Source organism: Macaca thibetana, chromosome 2 (genome assembly GCF_024542745.1).
Source record: "Macaca thibetana thibetana isolate TM-01 chromosome 2, ASM2454274v1, whole genome shotgun sequence".
In the NCBI taxonomy this organism is placed as follows: Eukaryota; Metazoa; Chordata; class Mammalia; order Primates; family Cercopithecidae; genus Macaca; species Macaca thibetana.
In genome coordinates, this window is record NC_065579.1 from 10592385 (window position 1) to 10610172 (window position 17788).

Genomic DNA, 17788 nt, shown 5'->3' on the forward strand with positions numbered 1-17788 from the left:
CAGCTCCCAAAGTGATTGACTGGTTCATTGGAATCACCTTCGGCTTAGGACTGGTTGCCTCCATCTGAGCAGCGATAAGAAAACCTGTGACATTTTATGGGCTACCAAGCATTTTCATTTACATTGTCTTATTTGGTTCTCAAATCTTGTTTGAGAAAAAGAGAAGATTAGCAGGTCCATTTTAAGCAGATGCAAACTGAGTACTTAAGCCTGGGGCCTCAGACTCCCAACCCATGACTATTTATGCTCTTCCATGTTGCTTCTCCTCACTGACTTTATTTCTCACTGTCTTCTGTCTGGAAAATAAAATGGTTTTCTACTTGCAACATGTCCAGGAGAAGTTTTTGGCATAAACCCACTTCCTGACCTCTCTGGAATTTGTGAAACTTGAAGGCATTTGAGAGATCATCTGGATGACTCTCTAGGCATTGTTGATGGTTCTTCTCATTTCCTTAACTCAACATCCAAATAAACCATCATTGTATCCTGCTTACTATACTTCAAAATGAACTTTAAGTCTAACCAGTCCTCATCTTCTTCATGGCTACCACCTTCGCCCCAAACATCATCTTATGTCACCTGAAGTAGGTCTAGAGCACAGGATTCCCAGTTAAAAAAAAAAACAGTTGGCCATGGGACATTTCAAATAAAATCTGTGTTCCTTTTGCCCTGGCTCCTCTTCTCTCTTAAACACTTCTTAGACTCTGAGGTTATCTCCTTTCTCGAGCTCTTGTGCTCCTACAATTAATTCCCCACTGAGCAGAAGGCATTATTTTTAAAAGAATCAAATCAGGTCCGTTTTCTTGCTCAGAAGGGTTTCCCTGCCACAGCCTTCAAGGCTCTCTGTGATCTGGTCCTGGCCTGCCTTGCTGACCTCATCTCCTAACCCTCTCTGCTTTAACCACTCTGTTTGAGTCTTTGTCTTGTTGCTGCTGTTTGCATTTACCAAGCATACTTCTGCCTCAGGTCTTTGCACTGATTGTCTTTGCACTCGGGTCTTTGCACTGATTCCACCTGAGTTGGAGATATCTTTTTCCAGATATTTGCATGGCTAGCTCCCTTGCCTCAAACAGCTCTGTTCAAAGAGCTCCTCCTCAGAAGCATCTTCCCCCTACCATTATGCTCTATACTTTGCTTTAACCCTAACATATTTGAACATACCTGGATTAATATGTTTATTCTTTGTCTTTCTCAGGAGGACTATGCCTATCCAGTTCACTGCTGTATCATCGGCGTCAGTCTAGCAAAGCTTCTCAGGAATTAGCTGTAGAAAGAGGTTGAGTGAATCAATTTTATGGATGGAGAAATTGAGGTCCAGAGTGAGAAGGGCAGGTCAGTAGCAGAAACAAGACTCAAGAATACATCTTCTAATAGGCCTGGGAAATGCCCTCTGCACCCAACCTCCTTTCTGGTATTACATAAAAACCAGGTTCTCTTCCAATATAAAATTCTCATCTTGAGAAAATGATAACATCTTAACAATAATAGTACATTCTAGTTTGCCTTTTTATTTCCTCAAATTTATACTCATTAATTATCAGAGCTGGAGGGAACCACAAAGATGACCTGCCAAGTTTTGTTTTGCAAATAAAGAACCAAGGCCCAGAGAGGATGTCCCATGGTTGGTTGTGGCAGAACCAGACTAGAGCCCAGGTCTCTCAACTCCCACTACAGGCACTTTCTCCTTCCTTACATTGCTTAACATTGAATGTCTATGTCTAGTCACAGATTATGTTGCTTTGTATTAAAATAAGTTTCTACTCCTTATACTGGCAGGTAGTCACGCCAAAATGTACATTCCACAAGGGAGGTGGGAAATCATATTCTGTCCAGAAAAAACTGCACATGAAAGAGGCTTGGATGCCTTCTAGAGGTGCATGTATCCCGGCTGCAGACTGCTCAGCCAGGAATCTCTGGCATCTCTGAGTCAGGGAAGCATGAAGCATTATCAAGTGAAGTAACATTCTCCCTGTGACCATGCCACTTCCTGCCTGTGTGCCCTCGTGTAAGGCACTGAAGGTCTAAGTACCTCAGTTTCCTCCTCTGTGAGGTGGGAATAGCATGCCTTGAAGTATTGGATGAGAAAGTGCTTTGTGAGCCACAGAGGACTGGGTAAGGATTCCTAGTGAGCTCCGTTGGTCTGGGAAATAGGGTCCCCAATACAACCACAAACCACTTTTCCCTTCCAGCTTTGAGACTTGGGAGAGATGCCCTGGGGGTTGATTGCAGAAGGCTCCGGTTGGGAAAGTTTGAAGTGCTTTATGCTAAACCAACCTTTAAGCTATAACTCACCATGGAGGGCTCAAGGGAGAATTTGTGTTCCTTTTTGTCCTGGCTTCTCTAATAAGTGGTTCTTAGACTCATAATTCTCCAGGAAGTAAAAACAATAAAAGCAAAACCCATAAGTCATCTCATTTACAGCCTCAGCTCTTCAGCAGGGTGGAGGGAAGCAACCGTTTACTATTCATAAGTAGGTACTTAAACAGATAGAGATCATGAAGTGTTTTGTTTGTTTTAGGTGAGAAGCAGCTGAAGAGGGAAGAAGAAAGAGAAGAAGAGAGACAGGAGAAGGGGAGATGTCTTGAGGCAGAGACTGGGATAGGCCCTGGCTAAGCAGGGAGAGAAGGCAGGGAAAGAGCCGGGCTGAACCAGACCAAACTCAGAAAATGATTGAGAAGGGCAAGAAAAACAAAGGAATGAGGATACAGAGTCAAGAAAGGAGACAAAAGAAGGATTGAATGAGCAAAATTCTGAAAGATAAATTTGCAGAAAGTTTAAGGAAAAGGAGGAAGAAGAAGGAGGAGAAAGTGTAGAGGGAGAGGACAGGGATGGGGAAGGAGGGGAGCAAGCATCCGGGGAAGGAGAGAGAAGAGATCCTAGAGCACAGGGGAAGATGGGGAGCTGCTATTTGTTCTTCGACTGCCTCCTGCTTCAGAAAAATCCTCCTTTCCTACTCAGTGGGAATGCCAAAGACCACATCCTGGATACAGGAGATATGAGATCATTTGGAGGTACGGAGGGACAGTCGCACTGATAGAATTAAACTCTGAGTCCTTAGTCAGGGGCCAGAGAGAGTTGCAAGATTTAGAGAAAATAACATGTATTTCCTAGGGCTGGGTTCCACAGCTCCGGATTCATTGATCTCTTAGACTATTCTGACACATGTGAATGACTTTTTAATGCCCCACTTTGCGCTTAGTCTTGTCAAGACCTGGAAGCTTTAACACTTCTTGCTGTGCATTTCCTCTTTGCCTTGGATTACAGGCACAAAAGGAAATAGTGACAATTATTCAAGCATTCAGGATACTTCCCAAACCTTTCTGCCTTCTGCCTCTCAACACTGTGGTTCAGGTCTAAGTACTGAGAACATTTTAATACATAATGTGAGCTTCGCATGGTTTCCGGAGATGCAGCATATCTTTTTAGCTAATATTGGCTTTTTTGAAGCTCATAAGATATCAGCTCTTAAAGATCCTGCAGGGATCATCTCATCCATGCTAGGAAATTAGTTGGTCCTTCCTCAGTAAGGAACTATTTAGATAAAAGCAGTCAGAACTCTGGCCTGAACAGCAAACATTTAACCAGAGTTCAATCAGAATTCAAGGACAGGTTTTCTTAAACTTTCTTTGTGTCTAGGAGATCAGGCAGAGCTGAATTTAAGAATCTTTTGATCCTTTCCCACTATAGATACACAATAGTGGTCATATATGTTTTGGGAGTTCCTAGACTTTGTATGTCTAAACTGGGGCTTCCTGACATAAAACTACGCCTACTGGCCAGGAATCTGTTAGAAAACTCAGAGCTTGGTAGAAGAAACTCTGGCTTTGGAATGTGGAGGTCTGGTTTTGCTCAAAGTATGCAGTATGTGAATGAGAACAATTTACTGACCATTACTCGGCCTTACGGATTCAAATTCTGAGGTTTATTGGATAATTTCTTAGATTGCCTTCCAGTTCTAAATTTCTCAGCACCAAAATGAAGTCAATTTCAATCTCTCTGTCTCTCTCCCTCCCATACATATACACATACTCATACATACATATGGACACAATAGAAAGGCAGGTAGATCAGAAGTCTCAGTTGCTGAGAATCAGGGAGGGAGAGTGAGCCAGAGGTACCTTCTCCCCCATTTTAGAGAAGAGTGACGTTCTTTCAGAGCCCTGTTACATCTTCAAGACTTTTGATGAGATAATGGAGGAAATAAAGAGGGCGCAGTCCTTTTACTGTCCATATTTCATTCCCAGATCTGTTATTAGAGGAATGATTCTGATCTCTACCTGCCATACACATGTCCTTTTGCATTTGTCGGGCCTTCCTAAAATGTTTGAGTATGATGACAGATGGAGTTGTCTGGGTACATTTATGTGCATTTAAGGGTGATAGTGTATTTGCTCTTTAAGGGCTGAGTGTTTGAGCCTCTGTTTGTGTGTAATTGAGTGTGCATGTGTGGGAGTGAAATTATGGAATGTGTATGCTCATAGCACTGAGTGAAAATAAAAGATTGTATAAATCGTGGGGCTTGTGGAATTGTGAGTCCCTGTGCGTGTGCAGTATTTTTTTTTTAAGTAAGACTCTTTAGATCTTGTCGCCTCCCCTGTCTTCTGTGATTGATTTTGCGAGACTAATGGTGCGTAAAAGGGCTGGTGAGCTCTGGGGGCGCCTCCTAGCCTGACGTCAGAGAGAGAGTTTAAAACCGAGGGAGACGGTTGAGAGCACACAAGCCGCTTTAGGAGTCGCGAGGTTCGGAGCCATCGCTGCTGCCTGCTGATCCGCGCCTAGAGTTTGACCAGCCACTCTTCAGCTCAGCTTTCCCGGCGCCGCCGAGATGCTGTCCTGCCGCCTCCAGTGCGCGCTGGCTGCGCTGTCCATCGTCCTGGCCCTGGGCGGTGTCACCGGCGCTCCCTCGGACCCCAGACTCCGTCAGTTTCTGCAGAAGTCCCTGGCTGCTGCCGCGGGGAAGCAGGTAAGGAGACTCCCTCGACGTCTCCCGGATTCTCCAGCCCTCCCTTACCCTTGCTCCTGCCCCATTGGTTTGGACGTAAGGGATGCTCCGTCCTTCTAAAGAGTTTCGGTGCTTTTCTGGGTCCCTCATCTCCCAAAGCTCTTGAGAAAACTTTCAAAGGCTAAAATCCCCTTCTAACTCTTTTTTCCCCATGATAAGCGGAGTCGGGCACAGTTCAGGTGAGTTCTTACTTGGTATTCAAGAAAATTCCAAAACCTGGGTAGTTGTCTGGGCACGAAGCGATGATGGCGTCTATCCCTGGTGCTGACCCTGGGAAGCGCTGACCCAGGTGCTGAAACGCAGACCTCGGAAGCTGCTACCTCTTCGCGTATCTCACTTCTAAACGTCGGGACTAGGGCAAAGGGGCACTCTAAAGACCAAACGCAGTATGTTCGAGATTGTGAGAAGTCTCGTTGCCTTGCAGTTTACTTGGTAAAATGGTAAAACAATTCTACTTTGTAGCTCGTGATATGAAAATTGAATTAAATTGTTGGCACACACTTTATCTTACCAGAATGGTCTTAATGTGTGTGTGTGTGTGTGTGTGTGCGCGCACGCGTGTGTGTGTGTTTTAAGCCTACAGGGACAGAAAGATTGCAGAAACATTTGAGCTCTTAAAGTCTTTTTGTGTAACTTGGTAATTATAGCAATTACCCTTATTTTTATATCCTGGATTGATTTTAAATGTGACAAAAAATGCGCAGCTGTAAAAACTGGATTTCGTGTGTGACCAAATCTGTTCTTTAATTTAGGCTTTTCAATTTTTTTCCATTGTCCTCCCTCCTTCTCTTTCTCTCTTTTTCTATCCCTTCTGCCATATACAGGAACTGGCCAAGTACTTCTTGGCAGAGCTGCTCTCTGAACCCAACCAGACGGAGAATGATGCCCTGGAACCCGAAGATCTGTCCCAGGCTGCTGAGCAGGATGAAATGAGGCTTGAGTTGCAGAGATCTGCTAACTCAAACCCAGCTATGGCACCCCGAGAACGCAAAGCTGGCTGCAAGAATTTCTTCTGGAAGACTTTCACATCCTGTTAGCTTTCTTAATTAGTAAAGTCCATACCAGATCTCTGATCCCTCACCCCTAAACCCCATCTCTCTTCCCTAATCCTCCAAATCCTCAGCGAGACCCTTGCATTAGAAATTGAAGACTGTAAATATAAAATAAAATTATGGTGAAATTATGAAAAATGTGAATTTGATTTCTATTGAGTAAGTCTTTCTGTTCAATAATACATAATAAGCTTGAGTGGTGGTTTCAGTAAAGTTATTTGAGATAGGCACGTCAATGTTCACAAACATCTATTTAAAATTCTCAGTGGCAATAAAGTTTACGTTTTAAATGATAACTATTATAACATGAGTCATTTTAAACCTAAATAGTTTCACATAACTCTATGCATTCAAACTTTAATTCAATGATAATTACTGGGAGGGGCTGACACAAACATTAATTACATATTAAATACACCTAAATTATATGTTTGACTATTGAAATGAGTGTGTGTGAATAGTTAGGCTGAAAAATCCAACTATCTACCAGGTTGATATGTAAAATACATAACATATGAAAAGATGGAAGGAAAAAAGTCTTTTAGTGGTTGAGAAAAAGTCTGGCTTAAATAGCTAAAATGAGGTTCTGAATTTGTTTCTAGTTTGTAAACACTTATCTAGAGAAATACCATTGCTTCTGTATCTTCTTTGACAATCCTCTCTAATTGAACAGTGCTAAATGACTGTTTTAAAAGCAAGCTTTTAAGATATTTTTTTCTCAGGGAGAAATATTGCTTTTATTGTAAGATTCCTTCTGGAAGTACCATAGGTTGCAAGAAATGCACATTGGTTTACCTCACTGAATGCTATCCATATTGCTGGTATTGGAGCTCAAAACCATAATTATGAAATAGCTGAAGGAGACATCTCTGGTATTCTCTTAATTTTATCAACATGGGAGTCAAATAAAAACACAAAAATTATTCTTAAATTCTCAGTAAAGGTGGTAGTCTTATAACAACATGCTAAATGGGACCACTCGAGACAGAAATGGAAACATTGCTAATTTAATTTACAGAGACCTAAAGAGATATCCTTTGGGGGATGTGTGTTTTAGCTATCAACTGCATTTCTGCGTAGCTACTGGAATAAAAACCAAACATAAATATCTAGGCTCAATATAAATCCTTGTAGTAAAAACTAACTGGTCGTATCATAAAAACATTTAAGAAGAGCTTAATATTTTATAGAAAATATTTGTGTTAGATAATACACATTTGAATGTGGCTGGCTTAGAGGAAGTTAATTTCTGAACAGCTGATCAAACAAAAGAAAAAAAACCAAGCCACTTTACTAATCTCTGTGAAAACAGAACATCCTTTGATGCTCTGGTATATCTTTTATTTACAAGACATTTAGGTGTGGGGATTAATGCATGTCCACTTATGGGATCTGTCTGTGCTAAATGCCTTATGTACATCTGGCTACCAAAAAAACCTCAGTGGAGTAATAGCATCATATTATAATTAAAGGACAGATGAGAACACAACTTAATGATTTTCTGGGCCGTGTATGAGTGTCAGGGGATTTCGAGTTTTTAGTACCATCTTTGTTGTCAGTTCTCAATAGTAGTACGAAAATAATTGGCTTGGGAGGCTGAGGTGGGGGCATCACGAGGTCAGGAGATCGAGACCATCCTAGTTAACAAGGTGAAACCCCCTCTCTACTAAAAAAAATACAAAAAATTAGCCAGGTGTGGTGGCGGGTACCTGTAGTCTCAACTACTTGGGAGGCCGAGGCAGGAGAATGGCATGAACCTGGGAGGCAGAGGTTGCAGTGAGCCGAGATAGCACCACTGCACTCCAGCCTGGGTGACAGAGTGAGACTCCATCAAAAAAAAAAAGAAAGAAAGAGAGAAAGAAAGAAAGAAAGAAAGAAAGAAAGAAAGAAAGAAAGAAAGAAAGAAAGAAAGAAAGAAAGAAAAAGAAAGAAAGAAAGAAAGAAAAAATAATTGGCAAGAATTATGTAGTCATATGCTCACATACATACATATTTTTAAAGCTTAAATTGAGTAAAACATCTGAACATAATCAACTATCTTTCAGCCTCAGTTTGCCCACTTCTGTAAGCAGAGGGTCGTATTAGAAAAGGCACTCACATCTCTTTTAGATGTGACTGCCAACTGCTATTTTGTGCTTTGACATTGACAAGGGTGCTCAAGGAGGGCTGATTTTGGGCTGTTTTAAGTAATATGTACAGTATAGCTTTGTTCTGCTTTGTTTTATTTTACATATACAGAGGATCTTGCTTTTTACTTCCTATTTAGTTCATTTGAGTTCCTTTTAAGTCTGATTCACTGAAAGAGTCTAGCATTCTAGCCTGTTTATTACCTAGCCACAGTGAATCATCTATATATTTTCCTTCTTGCCTGCCACAACCACGTGCTTCAGCCATCCTGAGCAGCCTGGTATTTCTTTTAATGGAAAAAATTGGGCTAGGTGTTCTTTACTGCTGGACCTTACTTTTCCCACCCGAAACTAGGCACACAGCAGAACTAATCCCTTGCATTTATGACGATTCACTGAGACCATGTATTTAAAATTCTTAGTACACGCTGAACAGTAAATAAATGTTAGATGTTACAACTGATGTCAACTTTTTTTCTCATATGTGGTATGCTTCCCAGCCTCTTTTTCTTTGCCTTTGCTATTTCCTGCTGTTTCCACGGGATAAACCTAATCTAGTCTTGAAGGTCCATATTACATACTTCTTGCCCATAAAATTCTTCTTTTATACCCTCAAGTGGAATTCCCGCCTTCTCTAATCTGTGTCTTAGTCTGTGTCTCTTTCATGGCGCTTATTTATCACTTTGAACCATTCGTGATATGCATGAATGTATGCAGAAGAGTGAGTGGGTGTTTGTGCGTGAACTTCCTTCGAATAGATATGTGTCTGATTCGTATCTATGGTCCACTCAGAATCTCATACAGTGTCTTATGTATAATAGTGTCTCAGTGCTCATTGAAAAAGTGAGTGAATGATCTATGAACTTACAGTGTCTAGTGAAATAAATCTCTATTTATGAGGAGGCAACATTCTTATTGCTTTAGTTGGCATAGGAAAATGACATTAGTGGCCATTTTCTGTCATGCTAGTGTGATGACAGAAATAGCACATAGTTATGATTTTAATAACCACTAAAGCATGTGGTTAGCAGACTCAGTCATTTTGGAAGCTTCAACCCGTTCAATTTTCCTTAACCATGGTACAAAACCCTTGGCAGGGCTGCTTAACTGTCCATCAACTATGGGGCTCACAGTTATGGAAAATTAGATTCACTAACCTTTTTCTCACATTTGTTTATTTCAAGATCATGTAGACCCATTTTTGACCCTAATACATGGCCACTTTTCTTGGCCTTTACTGAAACTATTCTCAACATATTGACAATTCAGTTTCATAGTGACACAAAGTATACCTTTAATTCTAAGTATCCAATATGAAAGGAGTCTCAGAAATGATATTGTCCTCACCACTTATGTTACTGCAAGATGACTTGGAGAGATTAAGGTTTCTAAGAAAACAGTAAGTTGCCACAGAGTTTGAACAAAGCTAGACTCTCCCTCTCCTATCTCAGGGTTATTTTGATTATTCCACTACACTGTCCCACAAGGAATCTACCATTCTAGATAATTGGTATGTTTTATTAGTCTGATGTGAATACTAATTTTGTTCCTGGAGCTTCCTTACCCTCCACTAAACAGTTTGTTTTCTTCTGAAAGGGAACAAGACAATTGGTACAAAATAACGTGTACATTAGGAAGAAGTGGTAAAGGCATTGAATAGGAAGAAAAGAAACTCAAGGGACTGTCTTTCACTAGATTAGACCCAAGAAATAAAGGATGCTTCTGTCCTGGTGTGGAAAAGAAGTGGCTGTCCCAGAAAATAGAAAATTTTTTAAATGAAGAAATAGTAGTGTGCCTTGAGAGGTAGTCTTCAAATCAGTCATGGTTCACAACCACAAAACTAAGGAGACACTTTGATGACCACACCCCTGGCTCTTTAGTAAATGAGAATGAATGCTTCAATTCCAGGGGTTCTTCTTTTTATTACCTAAAATGTGCCTCAATGTCAAGGATGTGCTGGAAACTGGGAAACAAAGTTTACATGTCAAGGACCCTGCTTTCAGGAAGCTGAGTCGAATAGGTAACATACATTCATAAAAAATAACCAATGTTATAATGGAAGTTTGTACAGAGTGCTAGGAAATGACTTCTGTAGGAGCTGGGAAAAGCTGTCAATGACTCCTCTCTCTTTCTGTGTCTCTCTCGCTAAACTATTTTTTCTTATTGGTTTTTAATTATGTTTTAGGAGTCTAAATGGTTTTATTCTGCATGAAATGAATAAGTTATAGGTATAATGATGTAGTATACACTTTGATAACATAATCTACATTAGCTTGAAATGAGTTAATATTTCTCTTGCATATGAAGAAATGGAGAATCAAAGAGATTAAGTAACTTGCCAAAGGTGTCCCCAGCTGCTTAAAGGTAGAGATGAAACCAGGTCATCTGATTTCCAATCCAGTGCTCTTCCTACTGTATCTTAGGGAAAAGAGCAGAGTTAAAGGAAAATTGTAACTTGCTGGGCAAATTAAGAATAGATCAGCTCTAGGCCATCTAACTTAGCTCTTCAATTTATAATCCAAATGGGTATTACTACTCTATTATTGTTAGAGGAGAAAGTGATTTAGGCTCTGGGATTGGGATTTCATTTTGTGACTTTACTAGGGGCATTATTTCCAAGGAATTATTTGTAACCTTTCTTCTCATATATTCAATGTCATCGCTTTAACTTTACTAAATGAATAAATGGATAGACACACAAAAAATAAAATCAGTGACCTCATGTTTTAAGCACTCCTTTTGTCATTAAATTCCTCATACACAGGTTTTAGTACAACTCAGGATGTGGGCACATTTAGCCTTAAGCAACTACGAATTGACTGGTCACAGTCTTTACTGCACAGGCCATGATATCTGCCTCCGTCATGACTGGGTAGTAGCCATGTCTTCCACCCTCTGACCTTGTAGGTGTACCTGTAAAAAGTTGGCCTGAGCTGAAATCTGGAGACCTGAGTATTTCTTTTTTGAGATTTATAAATGAGGTTAACTTTTATGTAATAAGCATTTATGTCATTGAAGTTGATATACCTCTCAGGGTCTCACATGAATATTCTAGGTCACATAAGTAGTAAAGGGTCTCATATAAATATTCTAGGTCACAGAAATTGTCGTTTTATTTCTATTAGCTTCATATGTTTTTAGAATATGGTACATTAGGATGATGAAGTTGTTATCCAGATATTAAATAGTACTATTAATATAAATAGTATTTCAAAGAAATTCAGACATTTAAGGTAAAGTTCAAATAGTTAAGAAGGATAATGCATTTCTAGTTAATTGCTGCTTAATTCTATCTTTCCCGTATAAAAACCTGAAAGTACATTTTTATTTCCAATGCTGCATTAAGGTCAGATGACACACTTTATGAAGGAAAATATTAAACTGCCCTAAAACTGCTGTCCTTGGGTATCAATTTGTTCAGCTACAAAATGCACATCATGAGAGTTAAAATTCTATATGTAGTATATTCTATACTACATATAGTAGTATATTCTATACTATATGTAGTAAATTCTACATGCAGTAGGACGTAATTTTCCTCTCACTTTTCCACGTACATTTACTCACCACCCCAAACAAGGATGAAAAGCAACGATTTTACTAAACTTCTCACCACTCCCTTCTTCATCATCATTTTTGTTTGTAATTATACATGGATTAGCAGGACGGACTCGTGTGTAAGACCCCTAATCAAGTTCTGCAGTCTTTGCAAAGTCTCCTGGAATTCCTCAGTAATCAGGCTCTTTCTCTCATCGGAATTACCAAACAGTTACTTTTGGGTTACTTGTTTTCATCGCAGCAAACTGATTTCTGAAGTTGTTGCTGCTGCCTTCCGTCTTCATTCTCCTCTCCTTCTTCCTCTTTCTCTTCCCAGTTCTTCTTTTCTAATACACACTTTGAGTAACCCACCCCTCTGTGTATTCTCAGCAGTGTGGTTGAAATTGACTCCATTTCCAGTTCAGGAATGATATTAGAATGGATTAAGCCATTTAGAATATATCATCCCCTAGACAAAGGGATTGGTTCACCTATAGTCACATGACCATAAACTTCTCTGGGCACTACTGGGACATCTGACAGTTCTGATTGTGGATGAAGAGGTAGTCCTGAGAGCTTCTGTCAATCATATTAAGATTTTCTCTGCAGTTTGAAAGCCTGTGTTGTAGAAGGCAGAGTGGAGAGATATAATAAAATTGGGTATTTTGTGTACTTATTAAAGTACAATATTAACCTTAATTTTGAAAAATACCTCACCATTATATTTTTTGGTATGTATGATCCAATAAGTTCTCTTTATTTTTTAAAAGTCATTTGGGTAAGATTTTCCTTTACTTTTAACCGAATTTTTCTTATTCACATGCACCTAGTACTATCTTGTGTTACTAGTGTTGTGTGTACACATGTACATGCGTGTTTCTATGGTTATGTTTTTGTTTACATATTTATAGCGACTTATATATTGATGTTTATCCCAACGTTTCAACATGAAAGTTCTGAGGAAGAAAAGGCTAGGCTTTACTAGACTTTTTATCTTTTGAAAACTCTAGTATGTGACTGGCATATACTAGCTTCTTTACAAATGCCTTTGATAATAAAGGAAAGAACCACTTACAATTTTAAAAATATTTTCCAATTTATTAAAGTGGTCTACAATCTCACTGGAACTTCACACATTTTATAATTCATAAGTTAGACGATAGAATAGTAATTTATAACTCCATTTTTATAGATATAGAAACTGATGTTCAAGGTATTTAAACCACTTGCCCGAAGTCGCCGATAGCTTACATGGAAAAGTTTAAAATTAAGACCGACTTTTCTGAAGAATTAACCCTTAAAAACATGTGGACAATTATTATTTCCCTTACCTGAGTGCTTTCTTCTCCAGACTAAATTCCTTCAGTTACTTTAACATTTCTTGCATAGCCTAATTTCAAATTCTCCTCACCACTTTGGACGCTCTGTCCAAGAACTGTTTAAATTAATCTATATTTCTTAAAGGGCGATATCCAAAACAATATGCAATATTACAAGTGACAGCTAATTAATACCCTCCAAAATGGAACTGCTTCATCCTTCTAGAGTAGAAGAGGTTCCCTTCTATTAATGCGGCCCCAGAGCGGGGCTACAGTGCTATAGTTGTTCACTTTCGGTGGGTGCTATCTTGTTGTGAAGAACCATCTATAAATCAGTCCTAACTTCTGTTCTTAATCAAGTAGTTATAAGGAATCCCTTCATGAGGTGGTGGATGTGGGTTATCTACCCATAGAAGAAGCAGTGTAGTAGGTGTAGAGACTGTGGGTACCTGGGACCACTGGCTTATGCTTACTTGCGCCTTCAAGATGTGTATGGGCCTTAAATCATACATATCATTCTCATTTGTTAATGAAATGCTGCTGCATGCACCTAAGCTTATGGGCTGGTGGATCAGTCAGTACTCAATTCCTGGAAACTCAGACTGCAGTGTAACTTGGTAGACTCCGGTCAAGCATTCAATCTCTACTAGGGTCTAGGAAGAAGCCAGAAGCTGTGGGTTTTTGGTTTTGTTTTTAAAGGAGCATGGTTATCTCTATAGGATAGAATAGCTTAATTCCAAAACATGATTCATCATGAATCACCTACAGGAGCTAGCCAAATCTTCCCTAAAGCCCTCCTATGTGCCACATGCAATCCAAACAGGATGGCTCTTTTGGGAATTATGGTCAAAATGGTAGAGCTGCTTATACTGAAGCCCAGATCTATTTGAAATACTTATTTTCTTCTAAGTCTTTCTAAAACCTGGGAGATTTTCAGATTACTTGGTAATGGGCCTCAGTTGTATGTCAAAAAAAGGTATATACTGCTTCCATCCTAGAATCCCACTAGCTATTTTGTCTCTTTTCGTTAGGAGGCGAGAATAGGTGCATCTTACTTCATCTTGGTAAGAATATTAATCATTCCACCATGAAGACACATACACGTGTATATTCACTGCAGCACTATTTGCAATAGCAAAGACATGGAATCAACCTAAATACCCATCAATGACAGACTGAATAAAGAAAATGTGGTGCATATACACCATGGAATATTACACAGCTATAAAAAAGAATGAGATCATGTCTTTTGCAGCAACATGAATGGATCTGGAGGCCATAATTTCAAGCAAACTAACACAGGAACAGAGAACCAAATACCACATGTTCTTAGTTATAGGTATGAGTTAAAGATTAGGAACATATGGATACAAAGGAGGAATAGTAGGCACTGGAGCCTACTTGAGGGTAAACGGTGACAGGAGGGAGAAGAATAAAAAACTATCTATAGGGCACTATCTTTACTATTTCAGTGACAAAATAATCTGTACACCAAACCCCTGTGACACAAAATTTACCTATAAAACAAACCTGCAGTATACTCCTGAACCTAAAATAACAGTAAAAAAAAAAAAATCTCAATATGACCCAGACCACTAGATCCCTAGATATTTCAGTGAAGTTGAAGGCCCTTGAAGTTTTCTGGAATTCATTTGGCACCTTGTAGCATGCATGTGTCTTACCAAGATGTTTAGAGATGTTGCTCTATTTTGCTCATCTGTTCCAGTCTCCAGTGATATCCATGTAATGAACAGGCACAATGTCCTGTGAAATGTAGAGGTGACTGTTCTGGGTGGATTATGTAATAACATAGAGTTTGAGAGTTGATGTACCCCCAGCTAGGATCATGAAAGTATATTCCTATCCTGGCCAACTAAAAGAAAACTATTTCTGTTGATCTTATCAACAAGTATAGAGAGGAAAATACATTCTCCAGATCAACAGCTATATACCACGTGCCAGGGAATGTGCTGTTCTGGAGCAACAGTTGCAGTTGGAGTTACTATTTTAATAGTTTTATGACACCTCACTGCCATTTTTCAACATCCATCTGTCTTCTGCACAAATCAAATATAGGTGACTTGTGTGGAAATGCTACAGGAATTACTAGCTCTGTATTTTTTAAGTCTTTGATGGTGACACAAACCTCTGCAGTCCCTCTTGAGATGTGGTATTGTTTTTGGTTTGCTATTTGATAGGTTGAGGCAGTTCTTTTGGCTTCCATCTGCCTTTTCTACAACAATGGCTCCTTTCTGTGGATCAGGGAGTCATTTTGGGAATTCTGTCAGTTGGGGAGATTTTCTATTTCAACTCTGCGTTTTAGACCTTGGGAAGATCCCCAAAGTGGGTACAGGGACACATTGTGCTTATTGGGAGATGAATCTGAACTAAAAGTTTATTATCACCTGATATCCATAAGCTCCTACACTGACTTGTGGACAACAGTGGAGTTTTGATTTTGTAAGAATTAGCATGAGTTTGGAGCTAATATCCAATAATTGCCCCCAAACCCTGGCAATTTCTTCTTTCTTAATATACAGTTACTCTGATCAATGCATGCAAATCTCTTTGGGGAGGTTAAAAGTATACATTTTTGGCTGTTTAGTAGGGTTCTTCCTCAAGTAGATCAGCCTTCTCTTCATTCAAGGAGCTCTGGTCTGTGAACTGGCTCAAATATTGGAACTGGTTGAAGTGTTATAGCTTTTTATTGTGGCAATTCAAGTCACCTTGATATCCACTAGACTTAGAGAGTTTTTTTAATGAAATATATATACATATAATATATGTAAAATATATTTTATATATATGTAATATATAATATATAATATATGTAATATAATATATGTAAAATATAACATATGTAAAATATATTATATATAACATATGTAAAACATATTATATATAACATATGAAAAATATATTATATATAACATATGTAAAATATATTATATAATATATGTAAAATATATACAAAATATAAAATATATTACATAATATATAAAATATATTATATAACATAGATAAATATATTATATATAATGTATATAAATATATATATAGTATATAAATATATATATAATATATAAAAAAATATAATGCCCATTGACTTCAGTTTCAGGGAAAACCAGGATCAATTAAACAATCCTGAAGATCTCTGTTGGTCAAATCATTTTGACTTCTACTTTACTTCTACTGCTTGTTGTGGTAAAGCACACTCACCTCATCTCTGGCTTCAAGCACCATTATTGGCCTCTGATGCCCCAGGATCTGAAAATGAAGTGGACTCCCAGGAATTCACGGAGTTCATTTTAATGACAGCAACTTTTACTGCTGTTTCCGGCCTACAGAGGACAGACTTCATGAGGCTTCACAGAGCTCTGTGGGCGTTTTCCCATTCACAGCCTTGGTAGAAGAGTGTTGCTGGTCCCTCTCACAGGTCATAGGTAGGAGGTGAATGAGCAAGTGTTATGTGATAAAGCCACTCCAGTATTCCAAGCTCCTCAATCCAGGATAGTTTCCTCTGTCATAAACCAATAAAACATTACTTTAACTTTATTTAGTGTAGGCCACTTTAGGGTTTAGGTTCCAATCAACTAAGCAAGAAAACTCTGAGAGCCACTTCTAGCCACCAGAGCTAATAGTACATATAACCAAGAATATCTCCTTAATATGCCCATATTAACCAGTTTAGTCTAATCTAACATTATATTTCTTTCATTCTTAGTATCCATTCTCATACAAATCTCTCAGTCTTTTTTTCAACACTTTTTAGCAAAATTGTAAAATTTTTTTGGTGGTACTTTCTCAAGGTCACTCCTATACCTTACTGCCTGGGAACTGTTGGGATTTGATTCTATGATAGCTCCAGAAACAAAGGAGATGGTGGGGATACATCCTAAGGAGAAAGGATCAGCAGCCCTTTTAAGGCCACTGTTTTAGTGGAGTATTAAAATTTCTTCAAGAAAAGGGAGACTAACTTCTTTGGACAAGGGTAAAAGGAGACTTGGCAGAATTTAGGGGTTCAAGTTTCCTAGCTTCACCAGAATCTGATCACATATCCACATCCACCAGTCTTCAATATCCTACTCCTCTCTAAACAACACATTGAGCCTGAAAGACCCTTTCATGATATTAATTCAATTTGCATATAATTTTTTCATTTTTAGAATTGAATTTTGGTTTTAGTTTTAAGAAATCTTAGCCTTGTAGCTAAGGAAATAAAAGTCATTTTTCGAGTAACAACAGATGCTTTCTGGTCACTTACCTACACATTGAGCTGGGAAATTAAATCCGTGAGCTCATATTTTTTTCTCAGGTTGTCCAATACCATTATTTCCAGTATCCTCCTTATTTTCATGAAAATGTTCTTGGTAGCAAGTACTTGGCCATCCAAAGCCTTGCTTTCTATAAGTTTTTGATTATTGGCACCTACAGGTGGTAATTCAGGTAAATTTTATGTCATGGGCTACAAATATCCCCTTTACCACAGACTTATTAATGCCTATAAGTATAATGAATTCTGTTAATTAGATAGCCCAGAACCAATTCAGAGAATCCGTCTTTAAGGTCCTGTTCCCATGGAACAAACTTTGGTACCAATTTCTGTATCAACTGGAATTTGATCAGGATTGTAGAATCACTATCAGTGATATGGAATACAGGACTTTTAAACAGAGATTAAACCTTACACAGTTGTGGGGGGCTGGTGATAAAAGTTTATAGGAGACTGCTTTGGTGGTTTGCCTGAAGTCA

General features: G+C 38.7%; 1 protein-coding gene across 17 annotated transcripts in view; it reads left to right on the plus strand.

The window, feature by feature from the left end:
* Nucleotides 1–6192, plus strand: part of SST (somatostatin) — a 1150223-nt gene extending 1144031 nt beyond the window's left edge. For all 17 annotated transcript variants that reach the window (XM_050779314.1, XM_050779317.1, XM_050779303.1 and 14 more), the window contains exons 2-3: nt 4717–4963; nt 5827–6192. In XM_050779314.1, coding sequence (XP_050635271.1) covers nt 4826–4963; nt 5827–6039 — 351 coding nt within the window. In that variant the 5' untranslated portion in view covers nt 4717–4825 and the 3' untranslated portion in view covers nt 6040–6192. The remainder of the gene's footprint in view (nt 1–4716; nt 4964–5826) is intronic.
* Nucleotides 6193–17788: the final 11596 nt, after the last annotated feature.